Source organism: Choloepus didactylus, chromosome 12 (genome assembly GCF_015220235.1).
Source record: "Choloepus didactylus isolate mChoDid1 chromosome 12, mChoDid1.pri, whole genome shotgun sequence".
NCBI classification, from domain to species: domain Eukaryota; kingdom Metazoa; phylum Chordata; class Mammalia; order Pilosa; family Megalonychidae; genus Choloepus; species Choloepus didactylus.
The window spans coordinates 4,247,048-4,266,090 of NC_051318.1; the positions used below are offsets into that span (position 1 = coordinate 4,247,048).

Below are 19,043 nucleotides of genomic sequence, written 5' to 3' on the forward strand. Positions count from 1 at the left end.
TTCCCTGGTTGTGTAGTGTAGTTCTATGGATTTTTTAAAAATTTTTATCCTGTTACCGTATATAAAAACTTAACATTTCCCCCTTATAATCACATTCAGATGTATATAAATATTTCAGTGCCGTTAATTGCGTTCACAGTGCTGTGCTGCCGTCACCACCATCCACTGCAAAACGTTTCCGTCATTCCAGATAGGAACCCTGTGCGTTTTAACCCTTAGCTTCCCATTCGCAGTCCCCACCCCGTCCCCTGGTAACCCAGATTCTAGATCCTGACTCTATGAGTTTAAGTAGCTGGCTTTTGACGACTAGAAACTTCAAGCCAGCCAGGGGGGCTTCTCAGTTTTAGTAACTGCTTCACTTTCAAAAAGGTGAAGACTTGGTGAAGCTGAAACAGCAGGGAAGAGGCAGCAGATCCTGCCAGAATAGCAGAGAACAATCAGAAAAATGGACGGCCCTCTCGGACAAACTCTAAAGCTGATGGGGTTGGGCGCTTATGGAGAAAACAGAATTTACCCAGTACACTTACATTTCAGATTCAGGAAGTCCAGACCCTGTCCTCAAAGCAGCTGAAGGGCACATGATTGTGTTGTTCTGAGACAGTGCTGCCAGGCTCAGTGAAAAGGATTGCAAATGCCACGTTCCCAGTAAGTTAGAACAAAAATCCCCTGTATGGACACCTGCAATCAACTAAAAAGGCTTGGAGAGCACTGTTTTGGGGTTGGCTCCAGAGTTGAGTTGCAGAGATCAAGTGGTACTTGGAAGGAAAGGAAAGGACTTAGAGACAGCTGATGAGGGGCCCCGCTCCCAGCCCCTCTGCCCACTGGGCTGGGCCCAGCTGAGGTCAGAAGGCCTCTTTCTCCATCCCACACCTCCACAGTCACCTCCTTCCTCCAGACCTCTACCAGGAAACCACCCGCGTCCCAAGGCCCATGTTCCCATGAGCCCAGAGCTGGGTCAAGCAGTGGCTGCTGATCCACCTAAGCAGTCTGATGGAGACCACACTGCCAATCGCATAACCTCCATTGCAGCAGGTGCGTTAAAGCCTGAGACCGTGGAGTCCTGTTGGCCAAACCAACGGAACGAGTGGGTGAAATGCATTGTCTGAGGCCCAGGCTGGTGGTTGGTGGTGGCTTCGTGGACATCCTCGAGGAAGAATTCAAGCAGGAATTGAGGCCCCTGGGAAAATGCTGCCTAATGAAGAGCTCAAGCTGTGGTCCTCAGCCGGGAGCCAAATGCCCCCCAGGGAGGGGTGCTGAGGCAGTTTTGATGGCCACAGCGGGAGAGGTGCTACTCGCCGCTGGTGGGCAGAGGCCAGGGTGCTACAGTGCCCAGGACTGTGCCCACAGCAAGGCATCTCCAGCCCCAGTGTCAGTGGTGTTGAGGTTCAGAAACCCTGAGACGGAGGAGCTGACAATCGTGTTCAGAAAGTGAAGATGCTATAAACAGGAAGACCCCAAAGTACACATTTGAAGAGCACCTGTACGTTGACCCATTCTGTTTAGTTTATTTTACACCTTAAATGTTGTAAGCATTTTGAACCTGGTGTTTGGTTATGCATCTCTGTGAGTGCTGACCGTGTACGCAAAACATCTCGGAGCATCCCCATTCCTGGTTGTTAAAGAATTCATTTGCAGGGATGATGCTAAACTCACGCTGGCTGTTGCTGGAGGCCAGCTCCCTAGCATCGTGCTCCTCTGTTTTCACACTTTTATGCTTTATATTTCAGATGACCAAATGCATTTTCTAAAGCAATCAGTAATGACATGGCAGTCAGTTCTTGTCTCATTCTCCCATCTTGTTTAAGGAGCTGATGTGGGTTTGCATTATTTTCACATTTCTGTTTTCTATAATCATAATAACAGTTAATGTTTTTGAGGCATTTTTCTAAATGCTGTTTGCACATTATCTCCTTTAATCCTCACAGTAATTCTGATGTAGATACTGTCATTAGCCCCATTTTTCCAGTGACTAAACTGAGGAACAGTCACATGATTTGCTCAACATCACATAGTGGTCTGAGAAGTTGTGCTTTGCACCCAGGCAGCACACCTCCAGTGTGTTCTTGTAACCACTGTGTGACACCTCCCCATTGTAGACTGCAGCAGTGGCCATGGGGAGGACAATCATTTGTTCACTGCATCTCCAGTGCCTAGCACAGTGCTTGGCACATGGTCGGTGGCCAGCACATACTGGTTGGATGGATGGATGGATGGATGGGTGGATGGGTGGATGGATGGATGGGTGGATGGATAGATAGAAATTAATTAGGGAAATTATCTTGGAAGAGAACAGTCTTAAGGAAATCAGTCCTATAAAGTTGTTAAACTCTAAGCCTTTGGGATAAGATTGACTTGGGCACAGTTCCAACCTCTGGTGTTCACTTGCTCTGAGACTTTATAAAAGTGGTATCAGCTCTCTAAGGTTCATCTCCTCAGATTCCTACCTCAAGAGCAGTTAGGGGAGTTAGAGAATATGAAAGGAATTTACCAGAGTACCTGGCTCAGTAAATGCTCAATGAGTGTGAGCTCGGGTGAAGAATAATGGGAGAGGAGAGCCTTTAGCGAAGGTAAAAATAGTAAGAGATGACAGGGACTTCTGAAAGCCTGTTTAAAGGTTTTGTTTGTTTGGTAGGTTGGTTGATTAGTATTTGGCTTTTGGATGGTTGGTTGGTTAGATGGATGGTTAGTTGGTTGGATGATTGGTTGGTTGGTTGGTTGGTTGGTTGAGAAGTTTGTTGGATGATTTGTTGGTAGGATGGATGGTTGGTCAGTTGGTCAGTAGGTTGGTGGATGGTTGGTTGGATGGATGGTCGGTCGGTTGGTTGGTTGGTTGGATGAATGGCTGGCTGGTTGGTTAGTTGGATGGATGGTTGGTTGGATGGATGGTTGGTTGGTTGAGAAGTTTGTTGGATGATTTGTTGGTTGGATGGATGGTCGGTGAGTTGGTTGGTTGGTTGGTTGGTTGGATGTTTGGTTTGTTAGTTGGATGGATGGTTGGTTGGTTTTTGGTGAGAGTAGGAGTTCAGCAGGGAAGTGGAGTAACAATGCTTTTGGAACATTGTCAGGGAGCCGTGAGTAGGATAGGCTGAGCAATTGGACAATCAAGAGGGCCATTTTAGTAATATGGGTTTATTAGTTTCCTATGTCTGCTATAACAAATTACCACAAACGTGGTAGTTTAAAAGAACACACATCTATTCTCTCACAGTTCCGGAGGCCAGAGGTCCAAAATCAGTTTCATTTGTGTAAAATCAGGGTGTCACTTGAGCCATACTCTCTCCAGAGGCTCTAGAGAAGAATCCTTTTCTTTGGCTTTTCTACTTGTAGAGCTGCATCCCTTGCATTTCTTGGCTTGTGGCCCCTTCCTTCATCTCCACGGCCAGCCGTGTAGCATCTTGCATCAGTGATCACGTTGCCTTCTTCTGCATCAAATCTTCCTCTGCCTCCAATCTACAAGGACGCTTGTGATCATATTTAGGTCCCACTCAGGAAATCCAGGATCATCTCCCCCTCTTGAGATGTTTAACTTAACTGCATCTTAACTATATCATTTAAGGTAATGATCACAGGTTTCAGGAATTAGGACCTAGGTATTTCCGGGGACTATTATCAGCCCCAAATCCCCCCATCTCATAGACTTTAAGGATGGTCTGTACTCGCTCTCAGAACCCCCAGGCCAGAAGTTCAAGATCGAGTTGTTGGCAGGGCCAGGCTCCCTCTGAGCCCTGCAGGGGAGACGATGTCTTTGCTTCTCTTGGCCTCTGGTGGCCGCCGGGCTTGGAGCTTCTCAGCTAGAAGGTGCGCCATCCAGTCTCAGCGTCCGTCTTCATGTGCCGTTGTCTCCCTCTCTAGATGTCCCTCTTCTTACAAGGACCCTAGGGTCCCCCTACACCACTTCGGCCTCATCTTAACTGTGCATCTCCAAAAACCCTATTTCCAGAGAAGGTTGCATTATGGGACTGAGGGTTATGAATGAACGTGTTTTTTGGGGACCTTGATGCAAGCCCGGAGACTTGCCTGGTGTCTGGAGGCCCTCCCCTCACTCTCCTTCCCCCGGGGCTGGAGCTTGGATATGGGGTGAGCCAGCTGGGACCATGCGGGCCAGAACACGTGGGGCGGCAGAAATGAGGTCGTAGGGACCCGGTTGAAGGGCAGCTTCCTGAGGCAAAACCACCCACCTGCCCTGGACCCCGTACACTTCCAGAAGCATCGTGTATGGACAAATTAACTTTTCTGTTGTTCATTAGCAAGAGGAAGTGTTTGTGAGCGGTCTGCAGATGTTACGTAACGATCCCACTGTCCCCGGCGCCCGCGGAGCTGCCTCCTGTTGGGTTCTCGGATGGCAGCCGCGCCGTGCGGGAGCGTGTCGTGTGCCATCTGTGGTACTTAGCTTGGAGTTCTGGAAGCTGTGGTAGGCCAGGCTGGGTGCTGGGTTTAGACACGCGTGGCTGTATTTTTAGAAGGTACTTTAAAAATCTCAGTTTCTGGGACTTTACTTCCCACCTAAGCCACTCCAGCTGATGCCTTTTCCTCCAGCTCAATTGGCTAAATGCCTTATTTTTTAAGAAGTATTTTTTGGGATTTTTCTATTTTAATTGCTTGTATCCAAGATGCTGCATGTGGGGCTTGGGAAGTGGTGCTTGTTGCAAACCCCACAGCCAGGAGGGAGGCAGGCTTGCCACAGAGCTGGGGTCAACGCAGGAATCAGGTGGAGCTGGACCCAGTGAAGGGCCTCAGTGCTTTGTGGAGCACAGAAAGAGACGCTTCCTGCACAAAGCTTCGTTTGGATTTTCATATAATGCTGCTGGGAAGTGTGAAACTTACTATATTTCTGTCAGAAGAAAACTTGAGTTGTCAGTTACACCAGGAATGCTCTGTTCAGCTCAGCCATGTTGACAAGCTGGAGGCTAATCAGGGTGGTACAGACTTCGAAAACCACGAGACACAAGTCTGTGAATCCCCCCCGTCACCGCAGGGGCTCAAGGGAAGCTGGGCACGGGACGGGAGGAAAGGAGGCTCAGGAGGGGAGGACAGAGGGGAGCTGATGGCTGTTGATGGCCTTGATGAGCCCCCAGGGTTCCCTCCAGCTTGGAGAGCGTTAACATTAAGGGCAACTAAAAGAAGCCTGGCTTGTTAAACATAGAACTACTAGACGGTTCCTCTCCAGGCATAGACCCCAAAGTATTGAAACCAGGGACTCTAACAGATACCTCTACACCAAGAGGTGGAAGCAACCCCAGTGTCCATCAACAGATGAGTGGAGAAACAAAATGTGGTAAATACACACAGTGGAAGATCATTCAGCCATGGAAAGAATTGAAGTTCTGATACATGCTGCAATATGTATGAACCTTGAAGACATAATGCTGAGTGAAATATACCAGACACGAAAAGACAAATATTGTGTAATTCCACTTATATGCATATCTAGAATAGGCAAATCTCTAGATATAGAAAGTAGATTAGAGGTTACTAAGGGTTGGGGTGCAGACTTTCTGTTTGGGGTGATGAAAAGGTTTGGGCAATGGGTGGCCGTGGTGGTTGCACATCATTTTGGATGTCTTTAATGCCACTGAATCGTGCACTTAAAAATGGTTAAAATGGAGAATTTTATGTTATATATTTGTTACCACAATTTTAAAAATTGGAAAAAATAAAATAAAAAGGAGTCAGGCTGTTAGAGAGTTAGAGAGCCAGAGTTGCTAGTTCTCCCTTTGGAGCATTAAGCTTGTGCCACTTTATAAAAAGTCTGCAGAACTGAGTGTGCTTCCTGACTTTTCTTTGCCTATAGCAACAGAGGAATAGTGTTCCATTTTGAAGATTTGTACCTTTGCCAAATTAAGTGAAAGCTCGTCTGTATAATCAGGATAAGGCAGAAAGCACAAAGCATTTACTGCTCATAATGGATTCTCCTGGGTGAACTTGCCATCTCCTTTGGAGTTCAGGACATCTGGATTTTGATAGGGACAAGTTGAGAGGCCTCTGCCCGAGAGCACTTTTATTCTGGCTGGTTTTAAAGAGATCAGAGGAGTCACATATCCATGTTCAAATGCAGCCAGCCTCATCCAAGCCTCCCCAGAACGTGCAAGTGGGCCTAGAAGACATGCGCATCCCTGCGTGAGCTCAGGGGAGCTGCTGGTTCCTGCAGTGCGGTTCTGTCATCGTTTCTGTACTCCAGAACCTTCCCATCCCCAGTGGCCTCTCAGGAGCTGCTCCCCGGAGGGGAGAGCTCTGCAGAAGTGGGGGTTCTCCACCGGGGAACAGGGCCAGAGAACCTACTCTTTCTCCTGCTCCTTCCTCTGTGGCTGCGTCTGGTTCCTCCTCCCAGCGGAGCCCACCCCAGCAGCCCGTGTCTAGAGTTGGGGTCCTGCGTGAAGGTGGATCATTTCACATCTGGAAAGCTAACGTCTTTATAGACCATACAGAGAGTCATACTTTTCTCCTCAAAGAACCATACATGTAGGGAGTTTCTAAAGCAGGATTTAATCAAAGCTTGCTTGCTTGCTTGCTCTGGGAGGCTCAGTCACCACAGAACCAACCGATGCGTTTGCTCGTTTCCCGCACGCTGGGTGGCTGCTGTCCTTGGCACCGAGGGGGTGACTGTGCCGAAGCTTCCTCCAGGTGCCTCACTTGCAGGCCTTCAGGAGCCTCTTTCTTTTGGGACGTCTCATTTTCCAGAACTGTCAGAGCCAGAGGAAGTGTGGCTCTCATAAAGAATTGGTCAGTAAAACCCAGGGGTGCCAAAAAGTGTCAGAATGAGGAAGGGATTGCCCGAAAGGTAAGTGCCCCACGGGAGAGGGAGAACGGAGCCTGCGGCTTTCTCCCTTGCCAGAGGCCGTGCAAATGTCCTTTGTTTGAGCAAATGGTTTGCTGCTTCACTGGCCTTTAGAGGGTAGTTTCCACCCTGTTTCTAAATTGTGGTTTTAAGCTGACAAAGATTTTGGCATTCTCTCCAAAGTAATTAAGCATTTGCTCTTCTTCATTGCATTTTTCTCCATTGTAAAGTACAATTCCCATTTAAATTAATTAAAGTACTTACAATGAAAACTTTAATGAGAAAGAGGCTTGGAGCTTTGGCACTGAAATTTTCTTGAATTGGATCTATTTTGGCCCTAGAAAAAAAGCAGCCACTATGTAGATTTTTTGTTTCTGTTTGTGTTGTTCAAGCCTGACCTTTCAGAATATCTTAATTCCCAGTATGATTGGGAAGCTTGGCTCTTATCCTGAGAGCAAATGGTACAAGGTTTGTAGTATTTGTAATTATTTTTCGGACTCCATGACCTCCCCCCGCCCAAGCTCTTACTTCACTATAATTCCGCTTTTGAAGGAGAGTTCATTGTTTCTTTCATCTGGTGCAGGGGACATCTTGACAGAATCACAGCCTCCATATCTTGAATTTTAGTTGACTGTGGCTACGAGAACTGGCCATGTACCATCCTTCCCACATTTCACCGTCCGCCCGCCTTGCCCCCTGCTGACCCCGAGCACTTAGAGAAAGTTCCCGGGCTTCCCTCACGATGAACCACGTGCTCAGGCCACAGAGCAGCTCGGGGACCCGGAGGAAGCTGCCAACCCGGGAGACTCGGCTTCGAAACCGCGGCTGTGAAGCGAGAGGTTGGATTCGCTCCGTGAACCCACACAAGCAGTAGCAGGGTCAGTAGCTGCTCAGGCCAATGAGCACTGATTGAGCAGCTATTACATATTGTTAATGTACCAGGAATCAGTTAGTGCCCAGGGGAGTAGCGAAGACTAAAAATGAATAATTTTGCGATATTAATAATATGATGTCAGCCAAGTGTGAAGGAAGCAAGGAAGCTATGCAAGCAGAGCGTGAGCTCACGAGTTCTTTTCAGAAATCGGAAGGAACACCTACGCTTGCTGTGGTGAGACAGAACTGCCGGGCTGAGATACCTGCCTGCCGTCCTGGAGAACGCCAGCTGAGTGTGGCAGGATGGGCTGTGTTCTGTGAGGCCTGCTCACGAGCGGGGCTGTCACCGGCAGTTCTGGCACCTGCAGCAAACCCTAAAAGCCGCGCTCTCACGCGTGTTGTGGCTCACACGTGGGAGATATTAACAGTGCGCGCCATCTGGTAGCCTTCTGTTTTAACCAGTCATTCCTGCTAACTGGATGCTGAGCTGTGTAAGTTATGATTTTAAATTTATGAGCCCTCTAAATGCGAATGACCTGGGTCAAAAAGTCCCTGTCATCCTGCCCTCATTAGAGCGCTGCCTTTCCTTTAAAGTAATAATACTTAAAAGCAATTTGTTTCCCAAACCAAATTTTTCAAACATGAAGTCCATAACAAAAAAATTAACACAGTGGGCCCTTGTTGGTTGGAAGACGCTATGCCCCACGACCAGGTGGTCAGAAGCCCGTGTGGTTCTCCGCTATCCCTGGCATGTCGAAGGCTCTTGGTGGATGTTGGGTTGGAAGCTGCCAGTGGACCAGCAACGCGACGGCCGTCCGGTTGGGTGTCTGAGATCCTCCCGGAGGCTGGTCCGGCCACACTCCAGCGTGTTCTGGTTGTTAGGACACAGCCTGGAGCTGACGGATGGAGCTCCCACACCACCAGGCCCAGCGCCCCCAGTAACATCTTCTCAAGTTCGTAGTGTTGTTTCTTGGTTACTCCTGTGCTGCCAGGTTTGCTGATACCCCATATGTGTGGGTTTGGGTTGTTTTTTTTTTTGAGAAACGGATGTCTCTGTAGCGCCTCCCCTGAGGGAAGCTGGGAGCACAGGGCAGGCCCGGCAGGCCTGGCGTCACCTTCTCTCCACTGTTGGCTGTGACAGCAGGCGCAGGAGGCTCCAGGCAACGCTCTCTCCTAGCAGAGCATCCTGTCTCTTCTTTCGCCTCCAGTGGAGCAATCCCTAAGGCTCCCAGAGACGCCCGTCACTCTACTCTGTTCAAGGCTTGTGATATTTAAATTTCATATACACTCATGTTCATTTCTTTACTAAACAATATGAACTATTTTGTTGGTTTTGGATGTTAGAAAAAATAGGAAAAGATGGTATACAATATTCAGGATGTGTAGGGGAAAGAAACGTGGTTTGAGTTTAGAAAATTAGAAACTGCATGGACAGGGAAGAAAAACTTCAAAGTTAAAGTCAGGCACCAGAACTGGGTGGGAATCATGGTGTTTTCTTACCTGAATATAAATGGTAAAAAAAAAAAAAAAAAAAAAAAAAAGAAAACATAATGGAAAAGTTAATAGCTTATACTTTAAGTAATTTTAAACTACTGTACTTAAAAAGGATACCATATTTAAAAGGCTAGCATTTCTAAACAACTATGTAAAAAGATAAATACTCATAACATGATGGACAAAGGGATAAACCCTTAAGATATAATGATAAAAAGGACTTTCCAACCAGAAATGGGCAAAGGACATGAATAGGTAGTTGCAAAAGAAGAAATCTAAATTGCTAATAAGCATATGAGAAAATGTCCCACTTCACTGGCAATCAAACCAGTTCAGATTTAAAGCAATAAATTTATATATTTGATTAGAAATTAGCAAAGTTTTGTGTTTTTTTAAGACAATCCCTACCCTCGCTGAGGGGTCAGGCAGTGTCATTCTCACCTTCTATGGAAGCAGAATTTGGCTTGGCCTGTCCAGAGGGCAACTTGTCAAAAGCTTTCAAAAAGCCCCCCTTTCGACCCTCCAGTCCCACTTTATCCAGCAAATTTTTGAGCACCTAAAATGAGCCCCATGATTTCTAGTTACTGGAAACTAAATTTTGAGTGCCAGGGACTAATACAAGGATGTTATTGAGTAATTAATTATAATAGTGAAATATTTAAAGCAAGTTAAATGTGCAACAGTAGGGACGTGGTTAAGGAAATTATGGTATATCCGTCAGTAAAACCCTCCCCAGCCAGCCCTGAAATAACAGGGACAATGTGTACAATACAGTGATCAATAGGTACAGACTATTCCCAGTTTTGTTTAAATATAAAATGAGTAGAGAAAGTGGTAGAAGTTCATAACCTCCCCCCAAAAAAATAAACATCACTTGATGGTGGCTCATTGCAGGTGTTATTAATATTCTTTATATTTTTGTATCCACAGTGAACGATGACTATCATTACAAGCATAAAAATATTTTTTAATTATTAAAAGTGGTTTCTTGAGAACAAGATGTGTGGGTTTGCATAACATTGTAATTAGTCAATGAGGTTGGCTGGAAAAAAATTTCAGCACTCTCGGCTCTGTAAGATCGTTGATGACGGATGTAACAAATGCGAAGCTGAGGCTTCAACTCTAATGGAAGGGAATCTGCTGCTCTCCTCAGGCCGAGACCCCCTCACAGGCCCCGCACGAGCCCCCACCCGCACCCTCCCCACGTGGGGCGCTGGCCTGTGCCCACCTTGCGTCTGTAGCAGAGTAAAGTCGACCCCTCACCAACTTGGCCGTTGCCTCTTACGAGCGGCTACTGCGAGACCCCGCGGTGCCAGGCTGTCGTGTGAGCACGCCCGGCTGCAGCAGCTCTGACCTGCCACGACGGGCAGGCTCTCCGCTCCCTGATATCTTGGTTCGTGGTGCCAACCTTTCTTCTAGCCTTTTTCTTGGAAGAAAGAACAGTTTCCCCTGAGAGACACATGCACGAGGGGTCGGGGGACAGAACCCCACCTAAAGCACCTTTCTGCCAGCCTGTCACTCCCAGTGCCCCCAGAATATTCTTGTTGAGAAGGAGAACGGGAAGGCTGGGGTCTGGTTCCCTGGCCGTCTCGGAGGCCCGCCGTCTCCTTCCCGCTGGCTTCCCGACTCCCGCCGGGCTGGGCCCAGGTGTGGCTGAGGGGGCCGTCCGGTTCCTGGTTCCAGCTTTGCTGAAAGTGAGATGCTGTCTGCCATTTCCTGTTAATGATCTGTGGTTGTTGTTCTTTTCCCAGAATGTCGGGTGGTGAAATCCACTTCTTACACCAAAATAGCGTCCTCGTCGCGCAGGAGCACCACCAAGAGCCCGGGCCCGTCCAGGCGCAGCAAGTCTCCCGCCTCGGCCAGCTCAGGTAAGGCGGGCTCCGTGCTCGACGGCGGAGGGTGTGCGAGGGCCGGGGTGTGAGGCGTTTAAGGTACTGTCGGTTCCGGCTTATAACTTCAGAGCCTGGTAGATGCTTGAACAGATTTGCTGGAGTCTGGCGTGCTGGCTGTAAGAAACAGCATCGAGCTCTCGGAAGAAATTCAGTGAAGACTCAGGGTGCCCTGGCGTACCCACACATAGAGGCGCCCTGTTGGCTCCATCATTTCCACCAGCCTCAGAAGTCTCCATTAAAGCTCCCCATCCACTTGGGATTCTTTTACGAAGAGTTTCCAGTTCCTATCTGCTGAACCTTTATTTAACACACCTTTCATTCTGGTCCTCGGTTTCCTTTTGTGGCCGAGGGGGGGAAGCAGTGAGGATGAGACAGTTCTGAGTGGCCACAACCCTGGGCCCCCTCCTCTCTCTGGGGGTCTCTCTAGACGAGATGCGCCATCTCCTCCTTTGATCTTAGAACTGAGTGAGTTGGCTGGAAGGATTTTCTTTGGGTTTGGGCTTGAGTTTTGTGTTTTGAGAGGGTCTCAGGTGTAAGTTCTATTTCACTGTTGAAGGGAGTTATTTATGAAGTGATAGCAATGTCTGTCCTCGTTTGCCAGGGCTGCTGTGATAAATACCACGTAATGGTTCGCTTAAACAGGAATTTATCATCTCACGGTTTGGGGGGCCTGAAGTCAAGTCCAGCATCAGGATATTGGCAGGGCTGGCTTTCTCCCAGAGTCCGTAGATTTCCTGCAGTTTCCACCACGTGGTGACTGATCTCTCCCTGCTGGGTCTGCTCCCTGGTTTCCGCTGGCTCCTGGGCTCTCCTCGGGGTCCGCTGCCCTTGGCTTGTGTGGACCTTGGCCGTGCTGGAGACAGACCCTCCACATTCAGGTCGGCCTCACCCTAACTTACTGTCTCAGTTTCCCAGCTGCTAAAACAAATGCCATGCAGTGGACTGGCTCAACGTTCAGAATTGATCGGCACACAATTTGGGCTAGGAGAAGCCCCAAACTGAGGCACCCTCGAGGCCATGCTCCATCCCTGAAGGCTGTGGCGTTCTGGGGCTGGCGGCTGGCGAGCCTTGGTCCTTGGCTTTTCTGTCACACTACGCACAAGGCGGTGTCTTCTCCTTCCTCTGTTGGCTTTTATGACTAGGGGCAAAGACCGTCACAGCCGACACAGAAACCTTCTTGTGCTCAGCAGCATAGCACTGAAGGAGTGGGGCTGCGGGACCTGCCCCAGGCACTGCTGACCGTGTAACATAACCTCCATGTTGCAAGATGGAGACGTTATTATCTGATTTCCCTAATAAAACAATAAAACCTAAAGCTCCCAAGTGAACCGCAGAAGAAGGAGCTCTCCATAGGCGGGATCGCCAGACCCCCAGCCCAGCTCGGTTCCCTGACTCACCTTCCCCAGGTGCTTTACTGGCCAGGCCCTACCTTCCCTACACAGGTTGCACTCGAAGGGCAACTACCCTGGGCCACCACTGTCCCCTTCATGGCTGTGGCTTACATCGTAACTGCTCAGGAATTATCTCCCAGAGGCATCTCAGAGCCCACCTGGCATTGGAGATGAGGTTTCTGGCCCCTCCTGGCTTTAGGGTGGGCTGAGAACACCTCCCTGATGTGACAGGGCTCACCTGGATTGGCCGGGACGCCGCAGGAGACACCCCCGAGGGTAAGGGAGCGGAGCCCGAAGTTTACAGTGCTTGAGCGTCACTTGGGGAACGCGCTAACATTTGCCGTCCTGAGGCCGCGCTCCCTGAGATCGTGGCTGAGGTCACATAAGGACAGAGACCTGCACTTTAGCAAGTCTGCTAGGTGATTCCAACCGGGGGTCTGTGGCCTGCATTTGGAGGAACAGTGGGTTCAGGAAGTGGTTCCCAAATCACGCACCCCAGGCCAGCAGCAACCCCGGCCCCCGAGCACTTGTTAGAAAGGCAAAGTCTGGGCCCCTCCCCAGACCCACTGGAGCAGAAACTCTGGAGCTGGGACTTCCTGTCTGGGTTGTCAAAGCCCGTCAGGTGATTCTGATGTACGTCCAAGTTTGAGAACCACTGGGTTGTGGGTAACAAAAGGGGAATAAACACAGGAAGTTGTTTGACTCGGGATAATCTATTGTAAAAGCAATGGCGTCTTCATCTTCCCTTGGTGATGTGGCTGAGAGGCCTCTTTTCTACCCGCCCCCCCTTGCCTGCAAGTGGCAGTGTCCATCTTTAACCCCTGGGACCCGAGCAGACCCCTGGATACCTGGGGAGAGCATCAGAGCACCAACCTCCTCTCCTGCTGCAGAGCCCACTCACCCGGGACAGAGGGTTTCTGTCTGGAGATCATTTCTTCCCTGGAAACTGATACTGGGAAGTCTTTCCTTTCCGAGAGACACCACCTCCACACGGAGATGTGGGCCTCCACAAAATGATGGAGCAGTCCCAGAGTTTATGCCTGAAAGCTCCCTTTGGAGACCTTAGCGTGGTCACACATGGGCTACGGGTCAGAGCTGAGCTCCGTGGAGGGTGTTTGACAAGTAGAGAACATTCCTCGTCTGCTCTGACCCAGCCTGGGCCCTGGCCCATCGGTCGCACCCCATGGGGCAGTAAGAGAGAAAGAAGATACGGGCCCCACTGGCCCATCACCCAAAATTTTGGATGTTGACCATAATCTTGGAAAAATGTGAAGGAGGAGGAGAATCCACATTAACTGAAACATCGTCAATACTCTTCAAAAAACAATCAGTCCCCAGCCCAAACCTTTGACGTGGACAGATTTTACTATTTCCTCTTTTCTTCCTCCTTCTGCTTCCAGGAAGCTTATTCTTCTTCCAAGAATGAAAAAATAGCAGATTTGGGGGCAAAACACCAAATAATGAGTCAATTATCCAAATGCTTCTTTCTTGTACATTATAGATATTTTAAGTCAATACACAGAATTGCTCTTAACATTTTAGTTTAGTTTTCTTCTTTCTTAAACTTTTTACTTTGAAATAATTTCAAATTTACAGTACAGTTGCAAAAATAACACAAACCTTTACAGAAACCTGCAGCCTACCCCCACCCAGACACCCAGATCCACCAATTTTAACATTTTGCCACGTTTGCTGTATCATCCTGTTTATCCGTCTACCTTATCTGCCCACCTATGTATCTGTCTATATGTCTTTCTGTCGATTTTCTAAACATTTGACAGGAGATTGTATATATCATGCTGTTTGAACACAGAGTACTTGCATGTACATTTCCTAAGAACAAGGATATTTATTGTATATCCACCTTAAATGCATTTATCAAGTTCAAGAACTTTAATATAAAGCTTTCAGGCTATATTCCAATTTTTCTGTTGTCTCCATGAAGCCTTTTCAGCTCTAGTTAAAACCTGGTTGACTTAACCAGCGCTGGGAATTTGTGATAAGTAAGCCATGCCAGGTAGTTTCATTTCCGTAAAGACAGTGGAATCCAAATCTATTCTAGAATCAGTATGCTACCGAAGTATTAACACTTTATTCAAAGTATCTCCAACTTGTAGGTCAGAAAATTAGTTAAATGGCAACCATCATATTTTGTTTAATGTGAGCCTTTTATGCATATAAAATTTTCAGCTTCCTGCATTTTGACCCAGAAGATATTACATAGAGTTGTTTCCTGGTTATATAAGAACTTAGCATATGCAATGACAGCTTCTTGGTTCTGCTTTACTTACCACTTTTCTGGATGATTCCAATTTAGAGAGTACAAAGAGTTCTGACACTAACTTCTCAGAATTAGCCCAGACTTCAAGGCTCAGGGCAGAGGCCTTCTGACGCTGGCTCAAGTTTGGGGGTTTCCAGGGCCAGCCTCTCTTTGGACCAACTGGCTACAAATTCAGGAGCTCCCACCTCCCACTCAGATTCAATAATTGGCTAAAATGGTGCACAGAACTCAGGATAGCACTACTCTTTTTTTTTAAATTCAGTTTTATTGAGATATATTCACATATTATACAGTCATCCATGGTATACAATCAACTGTTCACAGTACCATCATATAGTTGTGCATTCCTCACCCCATTGTATTTTTTGAACATTTTCCTTACACCAGAAAGAATAAAAATAGGAATAAAAAATAAAAGTAAAAAAGAACACCCAAATCACCCCTCCATGCCCCTATTTTTCATTTAGTTTTTGTCCCCAGTTTTCTACTCATCCATCCATACATTGGACAAAGGGAGTGTGATCCACAAGGTTTTCACAATCACACTGTCGCCCCATGTAAGCTACATAGTTATACAGTCATTGCAGTTTGATAGTTTCAGGTATTTCCTTCTAGCTATTCCAATACAGTAAAACCTAAAAAGTGTTATCTGTACAGTGCGTAAGAATGCCCACCAGAGTGACCTCTCGACTCCATTTGAAATCCCTCAGCCACTGAAACTTTATTTTGTTTCATTTTGCTTCCCCCTTTTGGTCAAGAAGATGTTCTCAATCCCACAATGTTGGGTCCAGATTCATCCCCGGGAGTCATATCCTATGTTCCCAGGGAGATTTACACCCCTGGGAGTCAGGTCCCACGTAGTTGGGGGGGGGGGGGAGGCAGTGAGATCACCTGCTGAGGTGGCTTATTTAGAGAGAGAGGCCACATCTGAGCAACAAAAGTGGCACTCAGGGGGAGACTCTTAGCCATAGTTATAAGTAGACTTAGCTTCTCCTTTGTGGTAATGAGCTTCATAAGGGCAAGCCCCAAGATCAAGGGCTTGGCCTACCAAACCGTCAGGTTAGCACTATTCTTGAGATTAAAGTTTTATTATAGCCAGAAGGATACAGCTCAGAACCAGCCCAAAAGAAGAGACACGTAGGGCGTGGTCTGGGAGGGCCCAGGTGCTGGCCTTCCGTGCTCTCTCCCCACGGAGTGGAGACGTGTCAGCGTGTGACCATGTTGCCAACTAGACGAGCTCCCATGAACATCAGCGTCGGGGGTTTTCACTGAGTCTTCATCGTGTGGGCATGACTGAACGAATCAATGCCCACGTGGTTGAACTTGGTCTCCAGACCCCGTCCCCTCCCTGGAGATCCCACTGACAGGACGCGGCTCGGTGCCCCAACTCTGATCAGTGGTTGATCTGCCTGGAGCCACCGGCCCTGTCCTGCTCATCCCATTAGCACAGCCTGTCGGGTGTGGGACGGGGACTCGCTGTGAACAGCAAGGACGAGCTCCCACTTGGGGAGCTCCAAGGTTTAGGGGTTTAGAGGTTACCCCCTAGGAGGACAAAGGCCAGATCTGTCTTTGGGTGAAGTTAATCCTTCGCTACGAGAGAGGGTTTACGGAGCAGCCAAGTCCTTGTCGCAAACGCGCGGCTTATGCCAGTGACCCCCAAGCCTCAGCCCAGGTCCAGGAGGTTTCTCCTGGGGGCAGGTAGAGCTGCTGGATGTCAGCAAAGCCCCTGTTGGGTCCCCCACCACCTTAGCCTGTAACTCCTGGCCAGTAGAAAGGAGTGATGTTGATTTTCTTAAAATAGCTGAGTCAGTGCTCTCCATAATGCACAGAGATTGGACATGAATCATTTTACTTCAGTAACCCTTAAACACTGACAGCACCCCGAACTCAAAAACCACCATGAACTTGACTTTTATAACATTAAAGAATCTTTACTTTGTTTCTTTCTCCCTAAAACATTAACCTAAAATTTGAAACGATTTCTATTTCTGTTCCAGTAGTCATCTTCCGACATTATGCAGATATTGGAATGCATTATGCAGTTAATAGCTGCTCAGTTTTCATGCCGTCATGCTGGTAATGATAATTTTGCTCATTTATATTGAAATTGAAACATCGTAGTTTTCGTAGGACTTTCCGGTCTTCTATTGTTTTCGACTTCCAAATGATCCCCAGCAACAAGCAGTTGAGACGAGGTGTTCTGTCTCCGGTTTTGTGAAAGAGGCGCAGAGACGGGCCTGGGTCACGGCCTTGCCCTGGCACCTTCCTTACATGTGGCACCCCGGGCGGGCACCGCAGGCCCGCCAGGCCCCTCGATACCTGTTTCTTCATCTCTGCTTGTTAGTGTTTTGGCCACTGGGGAATAACCAGTACAGTACCGGGTTCAAGGTTGTAGTTTCCCACATAGCAACAGCTCGCAGCACAGGCGTGCGTCAGGCTTCGTCCCCGGGCACCCTCGTCCCAGGAGGTGGAGCGAGTCGTCGACGTCGCGGCGTCTGTCCGTCTGTCCGTGGGGGTGCTGGACGGGGGCTCTCCTGTCTAAGCCGCATCGGCTCACGAACGTGTGTGGCCCCTACCCGTTCCTCTCCTTAGCACTGACAGAAGTTAGAAGTGACTTACTCATGTGAGGTGTTTGTCTGCTTGTTCATAAATATCAGTTGCAGGCCTGTTGGTGCCACACACTTGCTGGGAGCTGGCAAGACAGAAAGAGACGAAAGAAACACACAAGTGCTTCTCCGGAAGCACACAAGTCCAAGCCCTTCAGTGATTTACAGGTTCAGAGAAGTTCACACACGGGTTGAATGATTGTTAGTCTCCGTAACAGAAGGGGCCCAAGGAAGGCAAAAGGAGCTAGGGGAAAAATAAACAAATAAACAGAAGCCTTAATAATGCATAAAAAGAATACTAAGCATCCAAACAGGAAGGCGCCTAGCTCACTGAATGCCGTCTCTCTAAGACAGTACAAAAAATAAAATAAAATAAAATGAAAAACAACAGGTTTAGTTGCTTCTTAAAGAAGCAAGAATAGATATAGGGCTTCATAAAGACTGTTGAAATGTGTGTCTTGGGAACACAGATGTCTCATAAAATGTGAACTTTAGAAGTGAAATGCATTTAGACTAACTCCTTTATGTGTACAGGGAAGTTATAGCAAAATATCTCCACAAATAAGAGTATAAGATACACTAAGTAGATTTCAATAAAAACTGATAAAGTAGAATTTTGCTTTATATTGTTTTCTTAAAACTAAAAGTGTAAGAAAATCCTGTTTACCTGCCTTGAATTTCCATTGCTGCAGCCTTCCTTAAAACTGACAGATTTCGAAACGTGTTTACCTCTTCCTGGATCCTTTAGAAAGAACAGTGGGCTTCTTTGTTCAGGGTTTTTATTTCTACCTAGTTAACTAGCCAACTTCCCCCCTTGGAATGACCCTCTGCGTAGAGGCCCTGGCTAGCGCACCCAGAGCCAGGGTTACTGAGCTCCCCGTGGGCACCTTACACCCAAGCGACTGGCCAATGCGTTGCCTTCTTCTTAGCCTGCCTGCAGTCTGAAACAGGAGGATCCAGGGCAACAGCCATTCATTCACTCATTCATTCACTCAATATGGAGTGAGAATCCATCCCCAGGGACTGGCGCTGCCAGGTGCTGGTGATGCGAGAGTGAGCGAGGAGAGAGGGAGAAGACAGAACACAGGCTTTTAGCCACGAGGAGCTTGAAGTTAGCAACTGATTCAACAGGAAAGCACCAGATGTCTCCAGGTATTTCCAACTCATGAGAACAGGTATTTAAAACTCTCGGGTTTTTAAATATAAAGAGACTAAATCCTCTTTACAAGGTTGCCACAGCAGGGCATAGGTTTGCCCCGGCTAATGAGCTCCTCCTTTGGACCATTCCCTATTCCCCTGGCTGAAAACTTGACTTGATGTGACTCTGGAAATCCTGAAGTCCTTTTATTTATGATACTCAAAATCACTTTTTTTATAGTTATATAAAAATATTTTATGCATCAGATTCAGATAAGACAAGAATAAAAGCTGGAGAAGGGAAGAGAATTTTAATCAGCTTACTTACTAGGCCAATTTGTCAAATTCTTGAGCACATGTCAAATGCATTCGAAGGCATGTTGCTAGCTGTTAATTTTTAGTTCAGTCTTTTTCTTTAGTGCAGAGACTTCAGCCGTGTACATTCTATAGAAGCTGTTTTCTGCTTTGAGACTCGAAGGGCATTGTAGGGGGTAGTAATTCACCAAGAAAATCAAGACGCTAGTGATTCATCATTTGTGTTTAAGAATTTCTTGCTGCATATAAAGCTCCATGGTCCTTGCCTTGTGCCGCTTT

At 47.6% G+C, this 19,043-nt stretch overlaps 1 protein-coding gene across 6 annotated transcripts in view; it reads left to right on the forward strand.

Annotated features, from left to right (window-relative positions):
* The window catches only part of DCLK1 (doublecortin like kinase 1), a 321,432-nt gene that overhangs the window by 217,741 nt on the left and 84,648 nt on the right, over positions 1-19,043 (forward strand). For all 6 annotated transcript variants that reach the window (XM_037800056.1, XM_037800057.1, XM_037800058.1 and 3 more), the window contains exon 5: positions 10,894-11,010. In XM_037800056.1, coding sequence (XP_037655984.1) covers positions 10,894-11,010 — 117 coding nt within the window. The remainder of the gene's footprint in view (positions 1-10,893; positions 11,011-19,043) is intronic.